This window comes from Camelina sativa, chromosome 10 (assembly GCF_030686135.1).
Source record: "Camelina sativa cultivar CO46 ecotype springtype chromosome 10, ASM3068613v1".
Taxonomy (NCBI): Eukaryota; Viridiplantae; Streptophyta; class Magnoliopsida; order Brassicales; family Brassicaceae; genus Camelina; species Camelina sativa.
In genome coordinates this window covers 8,271,220-8,292,472 of record NC_141889.1, presented here as the reverse complement: position 1 = coordinate 8,292,472, position 21,253 = coordinate 8,271,220, and the positions used below count along the sequence as shown (strand labels likewise).

General features: G+C 36.0%; 3 protein-coding genes and 1 pseudogene across 14 annotated transcripts; 2 read left to right on the top strand and 2 right to left on the bottom strand.

Annotated features, from left to right (window-relative positions):
* The first annotated feature begins 6,797 nt into the window (after positions 1–6,797).
* Positions 6,798–8,143, top strand: LOC109126966 (uncharacterized; annotated as a pseudogene).
* Positions 8,144–10,858: 2,715 nt separating this feature from the next.
* Positions 10,859–14,248, bottom strand: LOC104718063 (putative lipid phosphate phosphatase beta). Of its 12 annotated transcripts, XR_015569237.1 has the most exons (5): positions 13,500–14,235; positions 12,725–12,840; positions 12,427–12,548; positions 12,138–12,261; positions 10,859–11,054 (listed from the first exon to the last, which is right to left on the bottom strand). XR_015569237.1 is itself a non-coding variant. In XM_087470643.1 (4 exons), the coding sequence occupies exons 1-3, from the start codon at positions 14,126–14,128 to the stop codon at positions 12,652–12,654; spliced, it is 753 nt and encodes a 250-aa protein (XP_087326769.1). In that variant the 5' UTR covers positions 14,129–14,235; the 3' UTR covers positions 12,189–12,261; positions 12,603–12,651. The 12 variants fall into 12 exon arrangements, 8 of the variants coding, with proteins under 8 accessions (XP_087326764.1, XP_087326765.1, XP_087326766.1 ...); XR_015569238.1 differs by lacking the exon at positions 12,427–12,548 and having other exon boundaries at positions 12,725–12,871; XR_015569240.1 differs by having other exon boundaries at positions 12,138–12,659.
* A 997-nt stretch (positions 14,249–15,245) lies between these two features.
* Positions 15,246–16,262, top strand: LOC104718060 (uncharacterized). The gene has a single exon (XM_010435720.3). The coding sequence runs from the start codon at positions 15,384–15,386 to the stop codon at positions 16,176–16,178; it is 795 nt and encodes a 264-aa protein (XP_010434022.1). The 5' UTR covers positions 15,246–15,383; the 3' UTR covers positions 16,179–16,262.
* Positions 16,263–17,443: 1,181 nt separating this feature from the next.
* On the bottom strand, positions 17,444–21,210 carry LOC104718059 (adenine phosphoribosyltransferase 3). The gene is made up of 6 exons (XM_010435719.3): positions 20,578–21,210; positions 20,100–20,210; positions 18,338–18,430; positions 18,074–18,223; positions 17,912–17,970; positions 17,444–17,797 (listed from the first exon to the last, which is right to left on the bottom strand). Exons 1-6 carry the CDS (start codon positions 20,660–20,662, stop codon positions 17,744–17,746), a joined length of 552 nt encoding a protein of 183 aa, XP_010434021.1. The 5' UTR covers positions 20,663–21,210; the 3' UTR covers positions 17,444–17,743.
* Between the last annotated feature and the right edge of the window lie 43 nt (positions 21,211–21,253).

Sequence of the window (21,253 nt, the reverse complement as noted above, 5' to 3'; positions counted from 1 at the left end):
GAATAACGAAACTCATAATTATATATACACGATTATTTACCAAAATAAATAAATAAAAATCAAAACAGGGAACGAATTGTCATCCTAAAACGAAACCAAGATGGGATCAATTCGAAACCACTAACTACCAAAAAATTATAAATAATAATGGTAAATCTTCGTGTCTTTGTGTCTGTGACCAGTATTATCTTTAGATAACATAACAAACAGCCATATGTCCCATATATGTGGTCTTGTTCCCAAATAGTTTGTCCACTCTTTATTAAATTATTAAGATAGTTAGTCTCAGTCACATGTCTAATCTATTTAACTATTGAGTTAGGAGAACTCGACTAAAAGTATAAACTATACATATGGATCCGTTGTTACGGTGCTAATCTATATGGATTAATAGAGTGAATCTAAAACTATAACAAATTTAATGATCAATCTTGTACTACACGTTTATGTTAAGTTGTTAACCCAGGGGCCAGTGCAATAATGAATTTGTGTAGTTTTAATTTTGTTTTATAAATTCGTATTAGTTTTTAGCAAACGGTAAGAACTAAAAGAATCTATGGATGATATCTTTAACCTTTTTTTAAAAAAATGTGATATTTTGTGTTTGATCAGTTGCATATTGATAAGACTCTGTATCGTTTGTGTATTATTCGTATACATATATAGCACCAACTAATAATTAATTAACTAGTAACCCATTTGTCATTGGTGATACTATTAATATATAAAGTTCTTATCATATCTAATTTGAGAGAGTTTCTTAAAATAGATGGTTAATACGTAAGATAATGTTTAGTGACTTTAGTCTACAAATATCCCAATAAAATAGACTTTTAAACCGTTTCATGTCATTTTCATCTCTATCTTTATCAAGCATCTTAGAAATATTGGACTTTGTCGGTTAAATTAAACGGATGATCCAATGAATGTAGAGTTTTACATTTTAGTAACTAAACTGATGGTTTCAGTTACGTTACATGATGGAATAAAGACTAATCTTCAGAAATTACATGAACAGTTATACGATTTTTGCAGGAATTAAGTTAGAGTTCTATATTATATGAAAAAAACATCGGATTTCCAAATTGATTTAAGTAATTTGTAATGCTTCAGACCTTTTTATAAGCAAATATGAATAGGAATCAGCGTCAAAATTAAATAATTGAGAAGCTTGCTTTTGTGAGAGGTGCTTTTCCATGGAAAGTGATGGACTCGATTTAATGTAGGGATCCACATATATATGTTCCCATGTGCATATTGCTAACAAAACGCTATAATTTGATTGAATTAGCCTCTCTTTGTGATACATATAGTCATATAATTTTATTTATTTATATATTTTGGTGGGAAAATTGACGTGTCTTTCAATCTTAATGTTAATACAATAATCTTTATCATCACAATGCAAGATGTTGTTCATGCACTATAATAATATGAGCATAGGTTAAAAGGTCCAAACGATGTTAAGAAAGAGAATATTAATATTCTTCGAACTAGCAAAAACTACTAAAAATAGAGTTAAAGACAAATAAAACTTCCAAACCGCATTATCTCCTCTTAACTTTTCATGATGTGAAGGTTAAGATATTTTTAATTAAGTACTATCCAACTTTACAATAGAAGATAAATGTCTAATAGATATTATTATTGCTTTCAATAATTGTCCAAAAAGGCATTTGACTAAATGTCCAACCATACTGCTTCCATCTAATTGCCAAGCAATGATGGAAAATAAAACCTTTTATCAGAAAAAGGTGATCTATAAGAATTAGGACCCCATCTTAAAATGCGTAAATATCATCTTAAATTTGTAATTTTTTGAGAAAAAAAATATAAAAAGTTTTATAAAAATAAAATATTACGACTAACACACTCAAAAACATTAGACCTAACAATATCTATAATTTGTGATAAAAATATACTACTATTGTTTCGATAATTTTCAACTATATAAAAAAAAATCTGAATGAAAATTTAGTGGCTTGAAGATATTTTGTGTACAAATCAATGTGAACATGTTAGTTTTTGACAACAAAAGGTTTTCAATTAACCATCACTTACGAAAGAATGAAATATATATGCTATAATGTTACTTTTGCTAGTTATATATATGAGAAACTGCTAATTTTTTACGTACTGATCATATTATAATACAGTATAAATTGTTATTTACTTCAAAATTATAATAACAGAAGGTATAACTTAAAATCATGGTAATTAGACTTACAGGTTCAAATCCGTCGTCCATATTTGGTTGCTCATTTATATTTTTTAAGAACTGGTGGAGATTGTTGATAATTCAATATTATATTAATATGTTTTTTTTTTGTTGATGTGTGTAAAACTTTTTTTTTTTTTTTTTGTCAAAGAGCAATTGCTTTTTTATTAAATAACGTTTGATACATCAACGATTGAGATAATTAAAGCCGATTTAGTTACTTCATCCGCGTTTTTGTTCATTTCTCTGTTAACAAATCTAAACTCACAAACATTGAAATTGAGTGATAAAACTAGGATATCATGGAGAATCCCGTGGAGTTCCCTGGAGTAGGGCTCCGAATTGAGTGCTTTGATTAGCTGCTGCGAATCTGAAGTAAAAGAAAGGTTTTGGTATCCCAGATCGATGGCGTATTTAACGGCCTGGAAGAGGGCGAGGGCCTCTGCGAATAACGGTGAGTGGACGTTGTAAGCCACTGATCGGCTTGAGATGTCGGATCTGGGGAGTTGTTTGGAGAAAACCCATCCTAATCCCGCAACTCTTGACTCTTCACGCCAGGCTGCATCCGAAAAACACCTTATTGTACTTGTATCGAAGGTTGGATCTGGTCTGGTAGGTTTGCTAACCACCTTTTAGATTGGTTTCTGAGCCGAGATCCATTCTTTGGCCGATACGATAGCTTGACCTAAGACCTCCATCGGAGTTGCCTGTTTCTGATCAAATATCCTCTTGTTTCTGCAGGTCCATAGTGTCCATAGAATCCAGGGGAAGAGAGAACCTTTCCCGATTCCAATAGGCGGTAGGCAGGTAACTTTATTCAAAAGTTCTATACCTGTTCGGATATCTGTGATTTGCTCTGTCATCAGCGTGGTCTTAAAGGGTGCTTGCTCCCAAACTTGTTGTGCAAAAGGGCAGTGGAAAAGTAGGTGAAGACACGACTCAGCCTCCTGGCAATGTGGACACACCGCTGTCGGATTTATACCTCTTGCCTGTAGATTTGCACCCACCGGTATGGCATTCCTCATTACTTTCCACAGGAAAAACTTGATCTTGGGCGAACAGTCAATGTTCCAGATGTTTTTCTGCCAGTTGAAGTCGCCTTGGGTTTGATTAACAGGTTTACAATGGTTTGTCATCTTGTAGGCTTCGTGGTACCCAGATTTTGCACTATATTCTCCATCTCTAGTGGGAAGCCAGGCCAAGGAATCCTCAGCTCCCAACACACTAGGGCGTATCGTTCTCATAGAGAGGTAATACTTGGCGTATCTTTTCTGAATTCCACTCTTTGGAGATCGGGCAAATGAGCTCTGAGACTTTCAAATTCTGTGTGTGTTCTGTAGGTGGTCCCATAGGTGTTAATGGTGAGGAGAGAGATATCCATGGGTCTGACCAGACCATAGTATCAGTCCCTGAGCCAATTATCTTACCCAGCTGAGTCTTCAGTAAATCTCTGCCCGCACAGATGCCTCGCCATCCGTGTGAAGCAGAATTAGGTACTGAGCTGTCTAGAAATGAGGAGTCTGGGCAGTATTTTCCCAATAAGACTCTAGCAAGCAGACACAAATTTCTTAAGAATTCTCCAGCCTATCTTGGCTAGAAGCGCAACGTTGAAACTGGTAATGTCCCGGAAACCCAGACCTCCATCTCTTTTAGAGTTTGTCATTTTTGACCACGCAATCCATGACATGCTCTTTTTCTCTATTGATGAGTCCCACCAAAAGCGAGTGAGGGCAGATTGGATTCTCTTACACAGTGAAACTGGGATTTGAAAACAGGACATCGTGTAGGTAGGCATAGCTGAGAGAACTGACTTGAGCATCACAGTTTTTCCTGCTGGGGAAAGAAACCGTGAGGAATAGCTCAGTGAGCGTTGACGGATTCTGTCGATAATTTGATTAAACATATCTTTTTTCTTCTTGCCAAACATCTCAGGTAGGCCTAAATATTTTCCCAACCCTCCTACTCTCTGGATTCCAAGGATTTGTTGAGCCTCCTTCTTTATAAATTCTGCGATTTTGGATGAGAAAGTGATTGCTGATTTGATTTTGTTTATCTTTTGTCCGGATGCAGCTTCATATCTCTTGAGGATGTTTAGGAGTGTTTCAAAGCTCTGTCTATCCGATCTGCAGAAGAACATTGTATCATCTGCGAACAAAAGGTGATTCACTCTAGGGCTATTCTTAGCCACTCTTATTCCCAGGAGACTACCATCACCCTGTGCTCTTGTACAGAGACCAGAGAGCACCTCACTGCAGAGTATGAAGATATACGGAGACAGAGGGTCACCCTGGCGGATGCCTCTCTAAGGGGTCACCGATCCTTGAGCTGCCCCATTCAGCAGGAAAGAGTAAGTAACGGTGGTGATGCATTGCATTATCCATTGTACCCACTTTTCATGAAAACCCATCCTCTCTAAAACTCCTTTAATAAAGTCTCATTCTATCCTGTCATATGCTTTACTCATATCAGTTTTAACCGCCATGTAGCAACATTTCTTGGCTTTTGATGTTTTAAGGTAATGCAGTGTTTCGTGAGTGATGAGTACATTGTCAGTGATTGCTCTCTTGGGGACGAAGGCTGATTGATTCTCGGAAACTACTTCTTGAAGAACAGGTTGGAGGCGTCGAGAAAGAAGCTTGGAAATGATCTTGTAAAACACAGTACACAGCGCAATAGGTCTGTAATCAACCATTTTTTGGGGACTCTGGATTTTTGGTATCAATCGCACATGTGTTGCATTGATGCTTTGGTGCAGGTTGGCTGAGGAGAAGAAAGCTTGTACTTCAATAAATATATTCGGACCCACTGTTTCCCAATTTGACTGAAAGAAACTAGCTGAGAAGCCATCGGGGCCCGGTGCCTTATCTGCGTGAATGGAGAAACATGCTTTCTTAATCTCCTCAGGAGAAGGAGTTGCTATCAGTTTCTGATTAATCTCATCTGTGATGCAGGGAACGATTGCTTCCTTAATTAACTCCAAACGTTCCCTCTATTGGGAAGAAAATAGCTCCGAGAAATACTCAGAGATGACCTTGAGGATGCCTTCTTCTTCATAAATGGGTTTGCCCTCTGGATCCTCAATTACAGAAAATTTGTTTTGGACTGTTCGTCCTATTGTGATGGCGTGAAAATAACCCGTGTTTTTATCTCCCAGGGCCAGCCAGAGTTGTCGACTTCGCTGTCTCTAGAAATCTTCTTCCTCCTTGTAGGCTTTCAACAGCTTGTTGTTTATGGAAGATATGACTGTTTGATCATGGTTCTGACTTGTCATTGCTTCGTCGAGCTGATGTTTGGGTTGTTCTATTTGCGCTTTACTGCTTAGGTGTTTTGCTCTTGTCCAAGCAATGATCTCCCCACGACACCGGGTGATCCTTTCCTCCACATCCTCACTCTCATCAAAGGTCCAAGCTCTTTTAACTATTGATGTTACTTCCTCATTCTCTTTAAGGCGTCTATCGTATCTAAAAATACCCTTCTTCTTTTTCTTTGAGAGATCCAAATGAGTGAGGAGGGGCTTGTGATCTGAACCTTCAAACTTCATATACTCACATCGGCTAAAGGGGTACGTTTCTGCCCATAAACTGTTGGACATTGCCCTATCCAAACGATAGTGTACCAAATGATCATTTCTTTTGCCTCTCCAGGACAGAAAGTTACCAGAGTGTCGAAGGTCGAATAAGTCGCAAGTTGACATGAAACTTCTGATATCAGTGAAAGTTCCTTCGTGTCTAGTTAGGCCTCCTTGCTTTTCTAAGGTATCAATAATATCATTAAAATCTCCAGTCAGATACCAAGGTTCTTCTCTGCTTATACCAATCTCCGTTAGTTTTTCCCATATCATCTTCCTTTTTGTCCTTTCAGGTTCTCCATATAGGAAGGTAGCGAAGAAAGTTTTTCCTTCTGCTTTGATTTGTGTATCAATGAAGTTTTGGCAGCTTGAGATGATTGAAAGTTCTACTTCCTTCTTCCAGAGTAACGTTAGACCACCTCCACCAGGGCTATGGGGGGATACCAGGTAATGATTCGGATAATTCAGACTCTTTAGTGACTTGATCACTATCTCATCAGGGTTCTTTGTTTCCATGAGGAACATGACTTCAGGGGAGATGTTGGAGGACATCTCCTTTAAGCGCTGGACTGTTATGGGGTTCCCCAACCCACAGCAGTTCCAGCTAAAGATCTTTAAGGAAGAGGAGCAGGTGGATTGTGAAAATCCACCCTTTTCCTGACCATAGCTGGAATTAGGGTCCCTTTTGGTGCAGCATTGCTTGATGAGGGTAAGTCACTAAGAGCCTTAGGGAAGGTTGTCTCCTTTGCTGAAGATTTTGTCCCTCTTCGTTTTGGTGAGTTCTGTATATTACATTTGTTTCGTTTACTGGACTTCGCACCTGAGAGACGTAAAGGGCTTTTGTTCTGTGGTTTATGCAGGGGAGGTCGACCTCTTCTCTTTTTCCCAGAGTTAGCCTCCGGAGCCTTCAGCGAAGGGTGGGGAGGCAAATCTTTTTCCAGTTCCAGTGGGGTTTCTTGGTTTGAGGTGGGGGGGTCCAGAGTGAGATGATTAGCCAGCTGAGCTGCTTCGATGATTTTTGAGGCTGTTTCAGCCGTTAGACCCCTAGCTTCCCCTTGGATCACTCTACATTTCCTGGCTGCACTCTCTACTGGATATGCACAGCTAATATACTGCACTGTTACGTCTCTGAGCTCGCCCAGGACCTCATCTGTAGTAGGGATTGGAGGAGGGGGTGGTGGTGTGACTTCAGTGGTTGACATGGTTCTTTCCAAGGGTGGTCGTCGTGTTCTTGAGTTCTCAGACGCCTCAGGTATGTGATTATTTCTAGGTGTAGAAACCTCTCTCCATTGATAGTTATCCTTTGGGCGGTTTCCATTGACTATGGCATATCTGTCTCTTGAAGAGTAGGTAGAGTTTGATGGTATTCTTTCTCTCGGGTTCCTGCTTCCCATAGCATGGTCTTTTGAAGAGAAGGATCGTCTGGAATAGCTTTCACCCTGTTTCCTGTGACCATAATGGTAGTCACTAGGAGATGTTTGGGAGGATCTCCTACTTCTCGTCGGGCTGAGTGTTTTCTTGTGGTCAAAGGGGGCAGCACTCGAGAAACCACGATTCTCAGATATGTTCTCCTTTGTAGAGGGAGCACGGAAATTATCACTCGGTGTATAATAGTTTCTTCGCACTTCAGGTATCGCAACTGGAGCTGTTAAGCTCCTTTCTTGTCTTTCCTTTTCTGCGATATAGCCAGGACAATTTTTCTTTTCGTGTGTTAAACGGTTGCAATATAGACAGTGGGATTTGAGGTTTTTGTACGATAGTTGGATTCTTGCTTCACCCCCTTCCGGGAACTCAATGATGGTTTCTTTGACTAGTGGTTGTAGACCGTCAATGAGGACCTTCATCCTGGCTGTCATGTTGGTTATTTCTATTTCTTGGATTTCGCCAAGTTCCTCACCAATAGTGGTTACCATCGCAGGATGCCAAAAATGTTTAGGGAGACCTTGGATCTCCACCCAGAAGGGAATCATAGAAGGAAAAGTCTCGGAGATGATTGGTTCCCACTTTTGGAGAATGACCATCCACTGGTCAAAGTGATAGGGTCTGTTATCCAATACCTTTTGTAGATCTTCTTCAAAGTCAAATCTGAACTGAAAACAACCTTTTCCAAGATCTGACCCTATAGCTTTACCTTTCAGGTTCCAACGGTTCGAGAGAAAAGGAAAGAGAGACCAAAGTCTTTGAACCGAGGGGTTTGTCAGTCTTCCTATGAGGGTAAGAGCATTATCTTCAATGAGGCTACTCGTGTCTAGCTGTGGGGCTCTGATTCTTTTACAGGGTGGAGGGGAATAGCCACTAGCAACAGATTTGCCTTTTAGGTACTGAGGGATTTTGTTATTCATGGCTTACAGGGGGATAAGATCAAGACAAATTTAAACAGGTTAGGGTTTAAGGGTTACTCACTCAGGGGTGAGATTTTTCGAAGAGTTGAACAGGGTTACAAATAGTAGACAGGGTTACAAATACAAAAACTAAGAGGGAGTACGATGAACCATACCAGCGCTTGGGGGAGTATCAGTCTGGCAGGAGTAGTGGTTCGTCGGAGCATAGATTGGGGGGAAGGAAAACGGGACTTTCAGACTGGAGGGAAGGCAGGGACCGCTGGGTATTTCTTGTGTATCGAAAGATCCATTGGATATTGCCTTTTTTAATTAGGTCTGGTAGGTGAAATCCGATTTTTTGAAAACTCCATGCAGTTTTAAGGTTGCATGGAGAAGAGTGCCTGAAACCGTTTTTGGCCCTTGGATTCTGCCACACACTAGAAATTTTTTGGTGTGTGTAAAACCTAAGCTAATATAATAATTGCATGAAATATCTTGTATGATGTAAATGACGTCCAAAGCAAGACATCGAATGACTAAAGTGTCATAGATCTTGAATTTGAAAATTAAAATAAAGGAATCCAATGAAGCGTAATTATTAATTAAAATGTGAAAATTTTACAAGAAAATTACAATGGGAGGAAAGAGATTATTGAGATAAATAATAAGCAAAAAACGTGGGTCAAGAAGAGAAGAAAATGGAATACACAAAGAAAGCTTGCATATCAAATCCATGTTTCATAAGTACTCAACATTACACACTCATCCACCCCCACTCGGTTATATTTATTAAAAAAATACAAGTTCAATATATAACCACCAAGCTGTGAATAGCTTATTTTTGCAATGAATTATTATTCATTCTTTTGTAATCACTTTATGAGTTCTACTATCGTATTCTCGTCAGTGTTACAACTTCCAAGATGTATTATAATAATCTCATAAATTATAAACTTGAGAATGTATATATCTTAAAATAGTAAGATAGTTAAGAAGATACGAAGCAGCTGGGATCATTTCTGTTTTTCTTTTCTTTTAACAACTCGCAAAGGCTTCACGTGATATTTTGCTTAATTTTTCATTCACAAGTTCTTTACGTTCGTTTTTAAATTTTATATCTGTATTACGTACATATGTATAACAGCATTATGTACAATTACATTTGAGAATTATCAAGATAAAACAAAAAAGAAAAAAAAAATTATCAGTCTTTTGCTATTTATATTGAATTAAGTGTAGTACTAAGTTTAGTATATATCGACTACACAGACAGATATATTCATATATTCAAAACGTTATTGAGATAATAACTCAATTTACACCTGATAAAGGACGACTCCATCTGCATCTACATGTTTTTCAATATCTTACAGCTTTATAACTTTAATCGTGTATATAGTTAACATAGAAACTTTGAGTCTATCAAACTAACTACTAAAACATTCAACTTGGAATTTTTCTTGATAACCAAAATAGCTAACTGCCGTTTTCGATTGTGTGTTCTCTCCTTTGTTATAGAGTTAATTGATTATGGTTGTAGCTAGACTTTTGCCTTTTTTATTAACCAACTTTAGATTAAATAGTTAGTGCAAGTGAGTCTAACCGATAGAACATTCTAACTTTTGCTTGATTGCACCATTTATTATTGTAACCGACCCGTTGTGATATGTTTATTTTATAAAATAAATAAGTAGTATAGTATTAGCTTATATCAAAAAAAAAAAAAAACATAACAAAATTAAAGAAATATATTTAGTTTGTCACATGTGGATGTAAGATGGTTATATACTTATATCCCAATCAGCTCTTATATTTTTATTTGCAATTCCATTTTTCTCTTACTATATATATGTGGTTTGGAGTGTATAATATAATACACTTCTTCATTCATATTTCATTTTCCGAGTTGGAAGCATTTTGTGAACTATTGTTGGACTTTCAGAAGATGGTCGTAGATTTTTTTGACGACTACCAAACTAGTGAAAATGGTGTTTACCTCTAAATAAAAAGATTGCCTTCTCGATATTGTTGAAGGAGATAACAAAAATCAAGAATAGTATATACACAGTCTTTATTATTAATTTTTTTCCAGCATTAATCCAAATCAAGAATAGTATACACAGTTTTTTATTTATTTTTACTATGTAAAATGTTAGGAGAGAAAAAAAGATTCTCATATTAAATGTTTATGTACGGATTTGTGCCACTTGCGTGGCTTTGAAGAAGGAAATAAAACTGAGCAATGAATAAAGATACTGTTTTGTAGTTTCCAATTTTCTTACAAATAATGGTTTAACATTTAAAAAAACAATAACCCTTTAAAAGTTCTCCAGAGCACTTTTCTTAAGAAATACGTTACATTTTCCAAATATTCAATTATGTATGAAACTATATACAATTGAAGAATATGCTTTTGGATCCCAAAATTGAATTACTACATTTTCCAATTCCCCAAATAATCAACCACTCTCTTGTTGTAAGATTCATCTTCATTCACAAGTCACAACTAATTATAGATGAAAAGATTGTTAGAAGAGAATTTGGTGTAATTGTAGTTTTTATCCGGTCAAGATTGCATCCATTTTTTTTTCTTCTGTTATAAAATGAATAATTTGGTAAAGATATGAAACATAGATTAAAGTTAAAAGAGAAGTGTAATATATGTCTGTCATCACATCTGACCTTTTTCTTTTTCTGTGCTTCAGGTTCCCTTTGCTATATTGTAAAATCCAATCTCTCTCTCAGTGGTCCTTTATAAGTTTTATCTCTATATTTTCTTATTATTTAACAAATATACACAGTTTATGAGAACACGAGTGCCATAGAAAACTAGAAAGTGGAGGACAACCCACAATGAACCCCCAAAAAAAAAGAAATTTCAGTTTTTTTTTAATACCAAAAATACCAATATTTGAATCCAATTCCTGCTGTTAAACCTCCTCCTAACCTGCAATTATAATGTCACAAATTAGAAGTAAAAAAAATTCAACTTTCACAAAAGAATATGAAACAAAGCCCCAAAAGAAACATAAGAAGAAAGTTATTTCTTATAGGTGTATGAGTGTGTGTTGTTGGTAATATCCTCTTCTCTTTCAGAATTTCTAATAAAAAGTACTCAATCAAAATTTCTTTTCAAACAAATTTCTCTTCCTTTTTTTGGGATGTTAGTGCAGGACATGATAATGATGAACTCAGAAACAGCATCAGACCTCTCTAGCTTCAGATCCACTTTTTTACCTGAGCTAGGTCACAGTCACAGGGGGAGTGCTTGACTTGCAAAATTTAGGGCAGAAATAAGAAACTCTAGTACAACAATAATTCACCTCAAATATGGTAACAAAGAGATGACCAGACCAGACCCCTTTCAACCCTCTGCCACTCTCAGATGTAAAAGGAGATTCACTGCTACAATGTTCCATCACCACCTCTCAACTCAAATATCACTCCTTTATCTTTTACAGTGTTTGATTTATCAGTTTGCTAATCACACTCTCTTTTGCTAATCATAAAACTGGGGCTGTTCCAGTTCCCTTTTTTTTGGTCAAAAAACTACTACGCCGCGTGCTCAAAATGGTGGTAGGGTCTGATGAGGAGACACTGAAATATTAAAAGAGGTTTTGTTTGGTAGCCACAAAAAAACTAAGAGTGATCATTAAGGTTGAAACAAGGTATGTCCTTGTTTTATCTACAGGAGAGAACCATGTGAACTCATTAATCAAAGTTTTCCAATGGTGGGCATTGTTCTTGATGTACCATCCTACTTTGTGTGCCTCTACTTTTGCAGCATACATAACACCAAAGAAAACAACACATACCAATCCCATAATTCATTACACACCCTCTCATAAATGATGACAGGAACCAATCCAAGGTAAACAACACATACCAATCCCATAATTCATAACACATTCATACTCTCACTCCAAACTCATAACCCGGTTGGTTCTGGTATCGGGTTTATTTGGATAGCATCAAGAACCCAATCAAAGAAGCAATATGGTGGTTAAATCTTAGAAAAAGAGATTGTTACCGTGAGAGAGTCATGTCAACTGAATTTTCAGATCGGGACTTTACACCTCCTTGCCATCTAAGCTTTGGCTCTGTTTTCTCAGTCTAATCAACAGAGTTTCCTGCAGGAATTGCTGCAGAAACAGCTGACACATAACAAATTCTGTCAGCGATAATTTAGCAAGTTTATGATGTCACAGTCAATCAATCACATTCATACCCATCTTCTACATTTCACAAAAAAAAAATTAAAAAAGTAGAGGAATAATTAGAAGGTGAAAAAGCTACTCAAGAAAAAAACAATCTTGGACCTTTCATTCAAGCTTCAATTATAGCTATTTAAAAAAATAATATCTCCCACCCAGTTTGCTCCACGATCGTAGAGGACAGCCTCTTACATACTGCAGGGTGGGTCCAATTTCACACGCATCTCCTGCAACCTTAAACATTCTAAGTTACTACTGAACCTTTGATGTACTAAGATTACCTGTTATAACTGATACCCTATAAACCCATGCCTAGCATATGCATAACTTTCACCGACCTAAGACAAAATATGAGATTAGCAAACCAACGGCAACATGAAGAGGCAGAGATTCGAGTGAAAACCTGTGACTGAGCTTGCAAAAGTATATATCCAACAAGGCGAAGGCATCGGTTGAAAGAGATAATATGATTCTTGGGAAATGTAGCAACGGTTTTCTTTCTGACGATAACGAAAGACTCTGTAACATAGTACAGAACATGCTGGCTACACTAAGAAAGAGAGCAAAGAAATAGAAACCAACTCACAAGGTAGTAAATATTCCCAAAACGCAGAGGAACCACAGATATTGGCAAGCATAACATGTTTAACAGTAACGAAAAACATCTAATCAATCAGTCATGGTCTCTCATTAGCAACATTCCACATGCCAGTGCTTTTTCCCTCAATTTTATCTTTTCATAACTCGAAAGCAAAAACAACAAAGAGAAGTTACATAGAAAGAACATGGTAACATCTGCACAAAGTAAGCTAAGAAGATTACATTCATCCACAAGTTCATTGTTGATTTGTTTCAAACAGCTCATTGGTTCAAAGATGATCTCAAACCATATTCAGATATCAATAACATCAATGTGAAAGGCAAAGGTGTAGCCTTTCACACTTTGCAGGCCTAGCTCAATAACATTACAAGTGCATAAGATCTCTCATTACTCACATTAAGGATGATATAACACAAGATTTCATACGACTGTGAAACAAAAAGGAACAATCTTTGATTCATGAACAATACAATTCTTGTTCTCAAATGTAATCAAAACAATTTCAAACTCACAACAATTACATAACAATTTGTTGAAACCAACAACAACATTTTTGGATACTTTTTTGTTTTCTTACCTTCCAAAGATCAATTCATCAAATCTCAGAAATCGAAGAGCAAAGAGAGCTTCAAGAATCCCTAAGCAAGCACCAGCAGCTACATCGAGAACGTAATGTCTCCCTAATAGAATCCTAGAGATCGCAGTCAATGTTGCCCAGATCCATACAGCCACCACAACCTCTCCCTTCACAACGCCATCGTTATGATCTCTGATCCATCCATCTAAAAAAGAGTAGGTTGGACCAACCATGGGAGCTTCTACAACAGCTGAGAAGAAGTGAACAGATGCAGCAACGAAGAAGACGCGAGAAGCGTGGCCTGAGGGAAAGGAATAGTGATCAGCTGATACAGCGGCGGACATTGAAGGGTGATTGTAAGCGGGACGAGCACGACGGAAGATTAATTTCACGAGTCCGACGAAGATTAGATCGAAGAGGAGGCCGAGGAGGAATGGGACGAGGAAAGAGCGTAATGGAGGGGAGAGGAGTAGGGAAAGTGATACGGGGAAGGAGAATCTGAAATCAGCTGAGATTTCGAGGAGGAGGAGAAGAAACGGTGGGAGGAATGGTTTCGCCGCCGTGTGAATTGCGCGAGATACGGCGGCGTCCACCGCTAAGATTGGACCGACGAAAATCGCCGGCGACATAACTATCGTTAGAGATTTGAGTCTAATATGAAACGACGACGTTTATCAGGATAACGGAAGAGATTAGAAATTTTTTTTTAATTATGAAACCGAGTCTAAGGAAACGACATCGCTTCCTGTGAGGAGAAAAATATCCATGAAACTGGAGACATTTATATTGGGCCTTTTGTTATTAAGCCCATATAGATAATAATAGATACAGGGATTCAGTCACTATTAGTTTCATAAATTAGCTATATAGAACACTAGCAACATATTTTTTGTTTGTTTCACTAAGTTATTAATTTGGTAGTGACAAAAGAGACTAAATCTTCTTATTTTGTAGTTGTTAGTTCACTGATATATTTTGGTGACAAATGTATATTTATCATCAGTGTAAATTTTGAATCAACCAACCCGATTTTATCGTCGTTAGCAAACTGTAAACTGAACACATCATAACTATTGATTATTATCGCTAGCAACTGCAAAATCGAACATAACTTTGTCGTTGGTTGAAATTATCGCAATAAATATCCCCAATTTGTTATTTAAGCATATTTACCATACTTATATAAGTACTATACAATATGAAGTAAATGTTCAGAAAACATTAGAGTGAAAACATTAGAATTGGTCCTACTCCTACTGATTCCCCTTACCTTGTTGTTACACTACAGTAAAATGACTCGGACTCGTATTTATTATTTGTCAATATCTCAATAAATAACATCCGACACAACACTTAAAACCATTCAGTTCTTGATATGTTAACAGGAAACACTACGTCAAATTTGCTTTCCTCATTTAATGTAAAAAAAAAAAAAAAAATTGCTTTTTCACCTAACCCTTCTCTTCTCACTCAGGCAGGCCTCTTCTAATCATAAATTCCCTTCTTCAATACTACTACTCCAGTAACTTTTATAGAAACCATAAATAAAATCCCTAACTCTCATCAAATTCAAATCAGTCGCATGTATACACAACCTACATACAAATCTAAAAATCAATTGAACATTCACAAAATCAACTTATATGATCTTAGTCACCACCAAAATATTAACATATTTTTCTATTGATTATATATATATATACCCACCACCACGTTAACATGGGCCAAGCCTAGTAGATAAAGAAAATGGTAAATTCGTAATTGCTGATCATAATAAAACGCTCGCGGGTATTGTTCCTTCATAGTTTTACAACTTTACTTTACTTATGAAGAGAGAAAAAGAGACAACAAGACGATAAAAATCAGGAACCGATAACAACGAACATGCCAAACGGGTGGATCAAGTCATTGCAATGCAAATCAAAAGCGTTCGATGATGTCTGTAACTTCAAAACTAAACCACTAATCTCGTCGAGTTACGGTTGTAGTCGAAAGAGCTCACATTGCGTCAAAGACGTGATCGATACACGATTATTAGGTAAGAAAAACCCGAAACCAGACCAGAACCTAAGGCGTTTGAAGTCTTGTCGAACCGAAACAGAGCTTCTTAACCCGCAAACCCGAACCCGAAGGAGCAAATCTGCCCGCGCATCCGAAACGCTGACCGAACTGCCCGATGGCCACCCGTCAAGGAACGTAGTGGAGATCATATTCCAGTCAAGCTGGAGCTCCAACGAGTTTCCGGGTCGGATAGAGATCATATTCAAAGTGGAAAACGGGTCGAGGACTGTGACCCGGTTCGAGGAGTACCGAGAGGTTGTGAAGTCACGTGCTGGTTTAAACGTAGGCACGTGCGAGGAGGAGGACGCGCGGTGTTTGGCTGACGGCAACGAGATGATGAGGTTTTATCCGGTTGCGGATGGGTTTAATGGCGGCGCGTGTATTTTCTCCGGCGGGAAAGGTCAGGCTGTGTGTACGTTTTCGGGAAGCGGTGAAGCGTACGTGAGCGGCGGAAGTGGCGGAGGAAGGAAGGCGATGATGATTTGTCGGGTGATAGCGGGTCGGGTTGATGATAGAATCGGGTTTGGGTCGGACTCAGTAGCGGGTCGTGACGGCGAGTTGTTTGTCTTTGATACACGTGCGGTGTTGCCTTGTTTTCTAATCATTTTCAGTTTGTGATATGATAAAAAAAAAAACGTTATAAATATTTTCTTATAGACACTGTAATTTTTTGTTTCTAATCAACAACACATGTTATGAACACCGTTGTGAATTGGTTGAAGGGTCATGGTACTTAAATATAGAAAGATGATATATGTGATTAAAGCTTTCTTGGGGGGATGCAGACCAATATTGTGGCCTATGAAACTCTTCTTGCGGGTTGAGGCGTGGTAGCTTAATTACCACGTTTGTAAGCGTTTGGGAAGTCAGACTGTATCGACCTTTCTCAATTATGACGTGATCGATGTGTGTTGCGATTTGATTATAACGACCATAAAAATCATCCCTACTAACATGTTGAACAAAAATTAAGCTACATGTCCGACTCATAAATCTTTGTCTTTATACGAACGTAGATATTAATTTACGGAAAGAAACACTTTTATCTTGAGTAGAGAAACATGCATAATCTACCTTTTCAATGGACCTCAAAAAACAAACCTATAAATCCAAATGAATATTGAAAAATCATGTTTTCACAATACTTTACAATAAAGTGGTTTTTACATAATTAACTTATGTAAATATGTAGACAGATGAGTATGATTGCATTGTTCTAAACAAAGGGTGAAACACACACGTACGTCTGAAGATTTTACTTTGTTAATATGTAGTGCATCATTTAGGTATGTAAATATTGCATAGGCCAATAATTTACTCTCTTTCTCTCTTTTGGTGGGGATTGATATATGTGTTTTAGTTTGACTTCAGAAAATGTGATCGGAAAAACATAATCATGGCAAAGACAATCTGGTGGAAGACTAGAAATGATGATATATAATTACAATATCAATGGAGATCCTAATCATAGTTCTTGTCTTCTTGACCTAGGAAAATATTTTATTTGTCTCTTATAATTATGTGTCTTAACCATATGATGCATGTATACGTAGAAATTGGCATAACAATACAAGTTAGATACGAGAAGGTATTCTAAATTCTGTTTTTTACTTCATATATATCGGGTAGATAGATAATACTGTATTATTTTTTATAAAAATTATCGTTGAATGATAAAAATATACTCTCGTTAATATTTTGTGGGTGTTTTGGCGGTTTTCTCTTCCAAATATTTTGTTGATAATATATACAAACACTTTTTCTCATTATATATTTTGAAAATATGTGTGTGTGTGTGGGCACGTATGTGCACTAACCCATAGACTCTCCAATGCATAAACCATGATAGTGTTATGATGTGTATGTGTAAATAAAACATGATAGTGTAATGATTTGTGTTATATCTACGCATTCACATTGCTCTTACCGGCTATGTTTGAAGTTACTCCAAAAACGATAATTGTGTTAATTAGTATTTACGGGTAACTATAGTGTACTAGTACTTTTTTAACAGCAAAGAAATTAGAATTATTTGTTCCAGCTAATCCGCCAGATTTTAAATTAAAATACTGTATAATCCCAATAATAATAAGTCTGCGACTGCAACAATCCGAATTTTCCGGTAACCAAATTAATTAACCCCATAAAGTTCGATCATCCAAATAACTCAGCTAAAAATCATATCATCGGTACTCCACAAGCATGCACAATGGCTTCCCCTTGAGTCTCTGCCTTCCCTGCAAAAATAAATAAATTCCCCACCTCAAAAATATTAAATGCCACACCAATATAAAAAGATCTCAATTTATTGTGTTTCGAATATAATGTATTAAATTTTCACGACAAAAAACCTTTAATTCCGGTAACTCTATCACACATGCACATTCCACCACTTCTGCTCCAACCCTCTCTAAATATGGTCCCCAAAAACAATTCACAAAAGAGTAATGAGTATCTTGCAAATCGGTTAGGTTCAACTCGAATGAATTTTCATATAGCTTTGGGAAAGTTACCGAGCAAGTTAATGGCGGCACAGAGAGTACCACCAGTCGCAATTAGATCATCAACAACCAAAGCTCGGTCTCCAGCCTCCACGGCTCCTATGTGCATCTCTAGCCTGTCATTCCCATACTCTAGCTCGTATTCCTCAAATATCGTTTCACCTAGTTACATTTTATGTCATGTAACCCATAAACAATTCGTTAGGCATATATATAATGGTAATACTAGCTACTTCAAAATTAAATTATTTGAAAGGTATGCAAAGTTTTAAGAACCAGGCAGTTTCTTGGGTTTGCGAAGGGGAACGAACTTTGCTCCAATGGCTAACGCAATTGGTGGACCGAATATGAAACCGCGAGCCTCTATTCCTGAAATCATAGCAAACATGGTTAAGTAGCGATAATCACAATACTTTAATCATTCTTTGCATAAACACAATTATGTATGTTGTTATTATTACAAAGAGTCCAGCTAAGAACATTGGCATTGAAGAAAAGCTAAAGAATGACTCTCTGTCCCAACAACAAACCCAATAGACAGATTCTAGAGCACTAACACAAAAGATACGATTCAGTGCTACATGTAGTAGTATAGATATGTATTGTATGGGCTTAATAATTAAATACTAGTATTCTACGTATATATAAGAAAATGAATCATCAAATACATAAATTTTCTTATGTACCATGTGCCATGCACATATAAAGACTTCCTTAAACACGAGTTTTGTGACATTCATTTTATAAATATAGAAGCTCGTAAATCAGATGTTTACACATTAATATAAAGTTTGGTATATATCAAACGAGTTTGTATCCTTTTGATGATTTCTTTCTTTTAAATCTGTCTATGCAAGATTCTATTGATTTGAAAAGGCAACTGAAAAAGTATACTGATTTATAATAAAAAAGTAAAAGGGAAATGATGTACCTCATCATACTGCAACAGTAATAAAGTTACAAAGTTTTTGTACTTCATTACATAGAAGAAGAGAGACATACAGAAAAAGTGGGAAGAAGAGAATTGGCCAAAACAATGATGATAGAAAAAGAAAGAAAACCCAAATCAAGTTTTTTTTGGGGCCAACTCTTTTAAAAAGGTTACATCCATCACTCAACTACCCATCTATCCAAACAACACCCACCACATACACACACAGACAAACACTTTTAACATAAGTAAGATCAACAATTATAAGCTTTTTAAAAAGTAGAAGAATATATATATAAAAAATAACACTTTTTTCTTATATGATTCAGAAGGAAGAATGATCCAGGCAATCAATCTCATTCAATCACTCAAATCACACAGAAAGATTAGATTCAGAGATAAGAGAAAGTCTTGTCTCAACCAAAATTTGTATCGAATAGATTCTTTTTCTACAATTTGTGTACGTACGTGAGTATGTATCTCCATATGAACTTCAAATTCTGATATAGCATATATCAAATTAATTTCTACACATTTATTTATTCATTCATAAATCCAATTAAAACAACAGATCTTTTTAATAATCTCATATAAATGCAAACACAACTATAAACAAAAAATGAACACCACATAGAACAACCAAGTTTGGATGAATAACCAAGTTTTTTTTTTGGTAAACTGAATAACCAAGTTGAGCAACCTATTTGAAATATTCCTAATTTCTAATGTTCTCCATCTAAATAAAGATTTCGGAATTATATCTTTAAGATTCCACTAATTAGCATTTGACTTTAAAAAAAGAAAGACTCCACAAATTACCACAACAATTCAACTATTTACGGTTCAAAAAAACATTAAAATATGAAAGAAAAAAAAGAAATTAAATGGGTTTTGTTCCAATATTAAAAAAAAAAAATAAGAAACTAGAAAAGTCACTAAAATCATGACCTACCCACTTTTTTCACCGGAAAATCTTGAAAACAATAAAATAATCCAGTTCACTCAAATAGGTCGAATGTTTTGGGATAGTAATTCCATAAAAAATACACTGTCAAAAATAATTAAAAAAAATATGTATTTTCAAAGAGAAAAATATGAACTTCATACCTGCAACCACTGAGATGTTCTTGTCTCTGTACCTCTCCACAAACAGATCAATCGTGTCTTTGAAAGCTTTCGGATCCAACAACACTGTTGTTATGTCTTGAAACATTATCCCTGCAATCTTCTCATGTTACTACCCTTTCTACTTTTTTTCTCTATGTAACAATTCTTGTTTTTTGTTTAACAAAAAAAAAAAAGAAAAAAAAAACAAGAATCCTTAAGAAAATATGTAAATGGTCAAATTAGAAGAACTTCATAGCAAAATCAAGACAGATTTAAGACCAAGAAAATTGTGTACATAACTGTCATAAAAAAAAGCTTTTAATCAGATATTATTGTCAGACTATGAAACACCTGCATTTTTCTTGGTGAAAACTAGTTTCTCAAGACAAAACAATACTTGCCATGCGACGAAAACAGAGCACACTTCGATATAAAACAATTCCAAAAGAAGTAAGAAAAGGGAAGAAAAAAAAGTTACCTTTCTTGGGAAAATCTGGAACGACACGGATCTTAGTTTTGATTCCGTTGATACGAGGATCCTCTTCTTCTTTGTTTCCCGACATTGTCAAACGAAGAACCAAAACAAAAACAAAAACAAAATTATAATCTAAAAAATCAAACAAAACACAGAATGTGAAATCCTCTGTTTCTTTTTAATTTATTAAGGGTGTCTTCTCTCTCTCTGGTTCAAGTTTAGTGTGGGAGAGAGAAAGAAAAAAAAAGTGAAGCCTTACCACTATTTATATCTAAAAAAAAAAGAACTTGGTTAGATTCTTCTCTGTGCTTATTAAAATTGCACTGTGCTTAAAATGTGTTTAAATCTCTCTGTACAACTGTAAAGAGCCAACAAGATAAGAGAAAATTAAAGAAAATTTATTTATTTACCTAATTGAAAAAATAGTAATTAATAAACTATTTTAGATATTATATAAAACTGCTTCTAAACTAATAATATGTCATCCAACAAAATCTTCCAAAATCTAAAAAGTATCTGGATAGGTTTCTAAGGTGGTCGTTAATATAGGTTTAATAATTTTGAAAAATTAAAACATTTATATATATTTACACTATGATCATCATGTTATTTTTTTTTTGGGTGGGTGGGCTTCATAATCTTTGGATGATATGCTTTTTTCTAATTTATACATGAATAT

Coding starts and splice junctions, on each gene's coding strand:
- LOC104718063 (XM_087470636.1), bottom strand. CDS start 14,128: ATGTCGCCGGCGATTTTCGTCGGTCCAATCTTAGCGGTGGACGCCGCC. Junction 12,867..13,499: donor GATGAATTGATCTTTGGAAG/GTAAGAAAACAA, acceptor TTCTTAGTGTAG/CCAGCATGTTCTGTACTATG. Junction 12,262..12,724: donor TTTTGCAAGCTCAGTCACAG/GTTTTCACTCGA, acceptor GTTATGTGTCAG/CTGTTTCTGCAGCAATTCCT.
- LOC104718060 (XM_010435720.3), top strand. CDS start 15,384: ATGCCAAACGGGTGGATCAAGTCATTGCAATGCAAATCAAAAGCGTTC.
- LOC104718059 (XM_010435719.3), bottom strand. CDS start 20,662: ATGTCGGGAAACAAAGAAGAAGAGGATCCTCGTATCAACGGAATCAAA. Junction 18,431..20,099: donor GAACATCTCAGTGGTTGCAG/GTATGAAGTTCA, acceptor CTATGATTTCAG/GAATAGAGGCTCGCGGTTTC. Junction 17,798..17,911: donor TAGAGTTACCGGAATTAAAG/GTTTTTTGTCGT, acceptor TTATTTTTGCAG/GGAAGGCAGAGACTCAAGGG.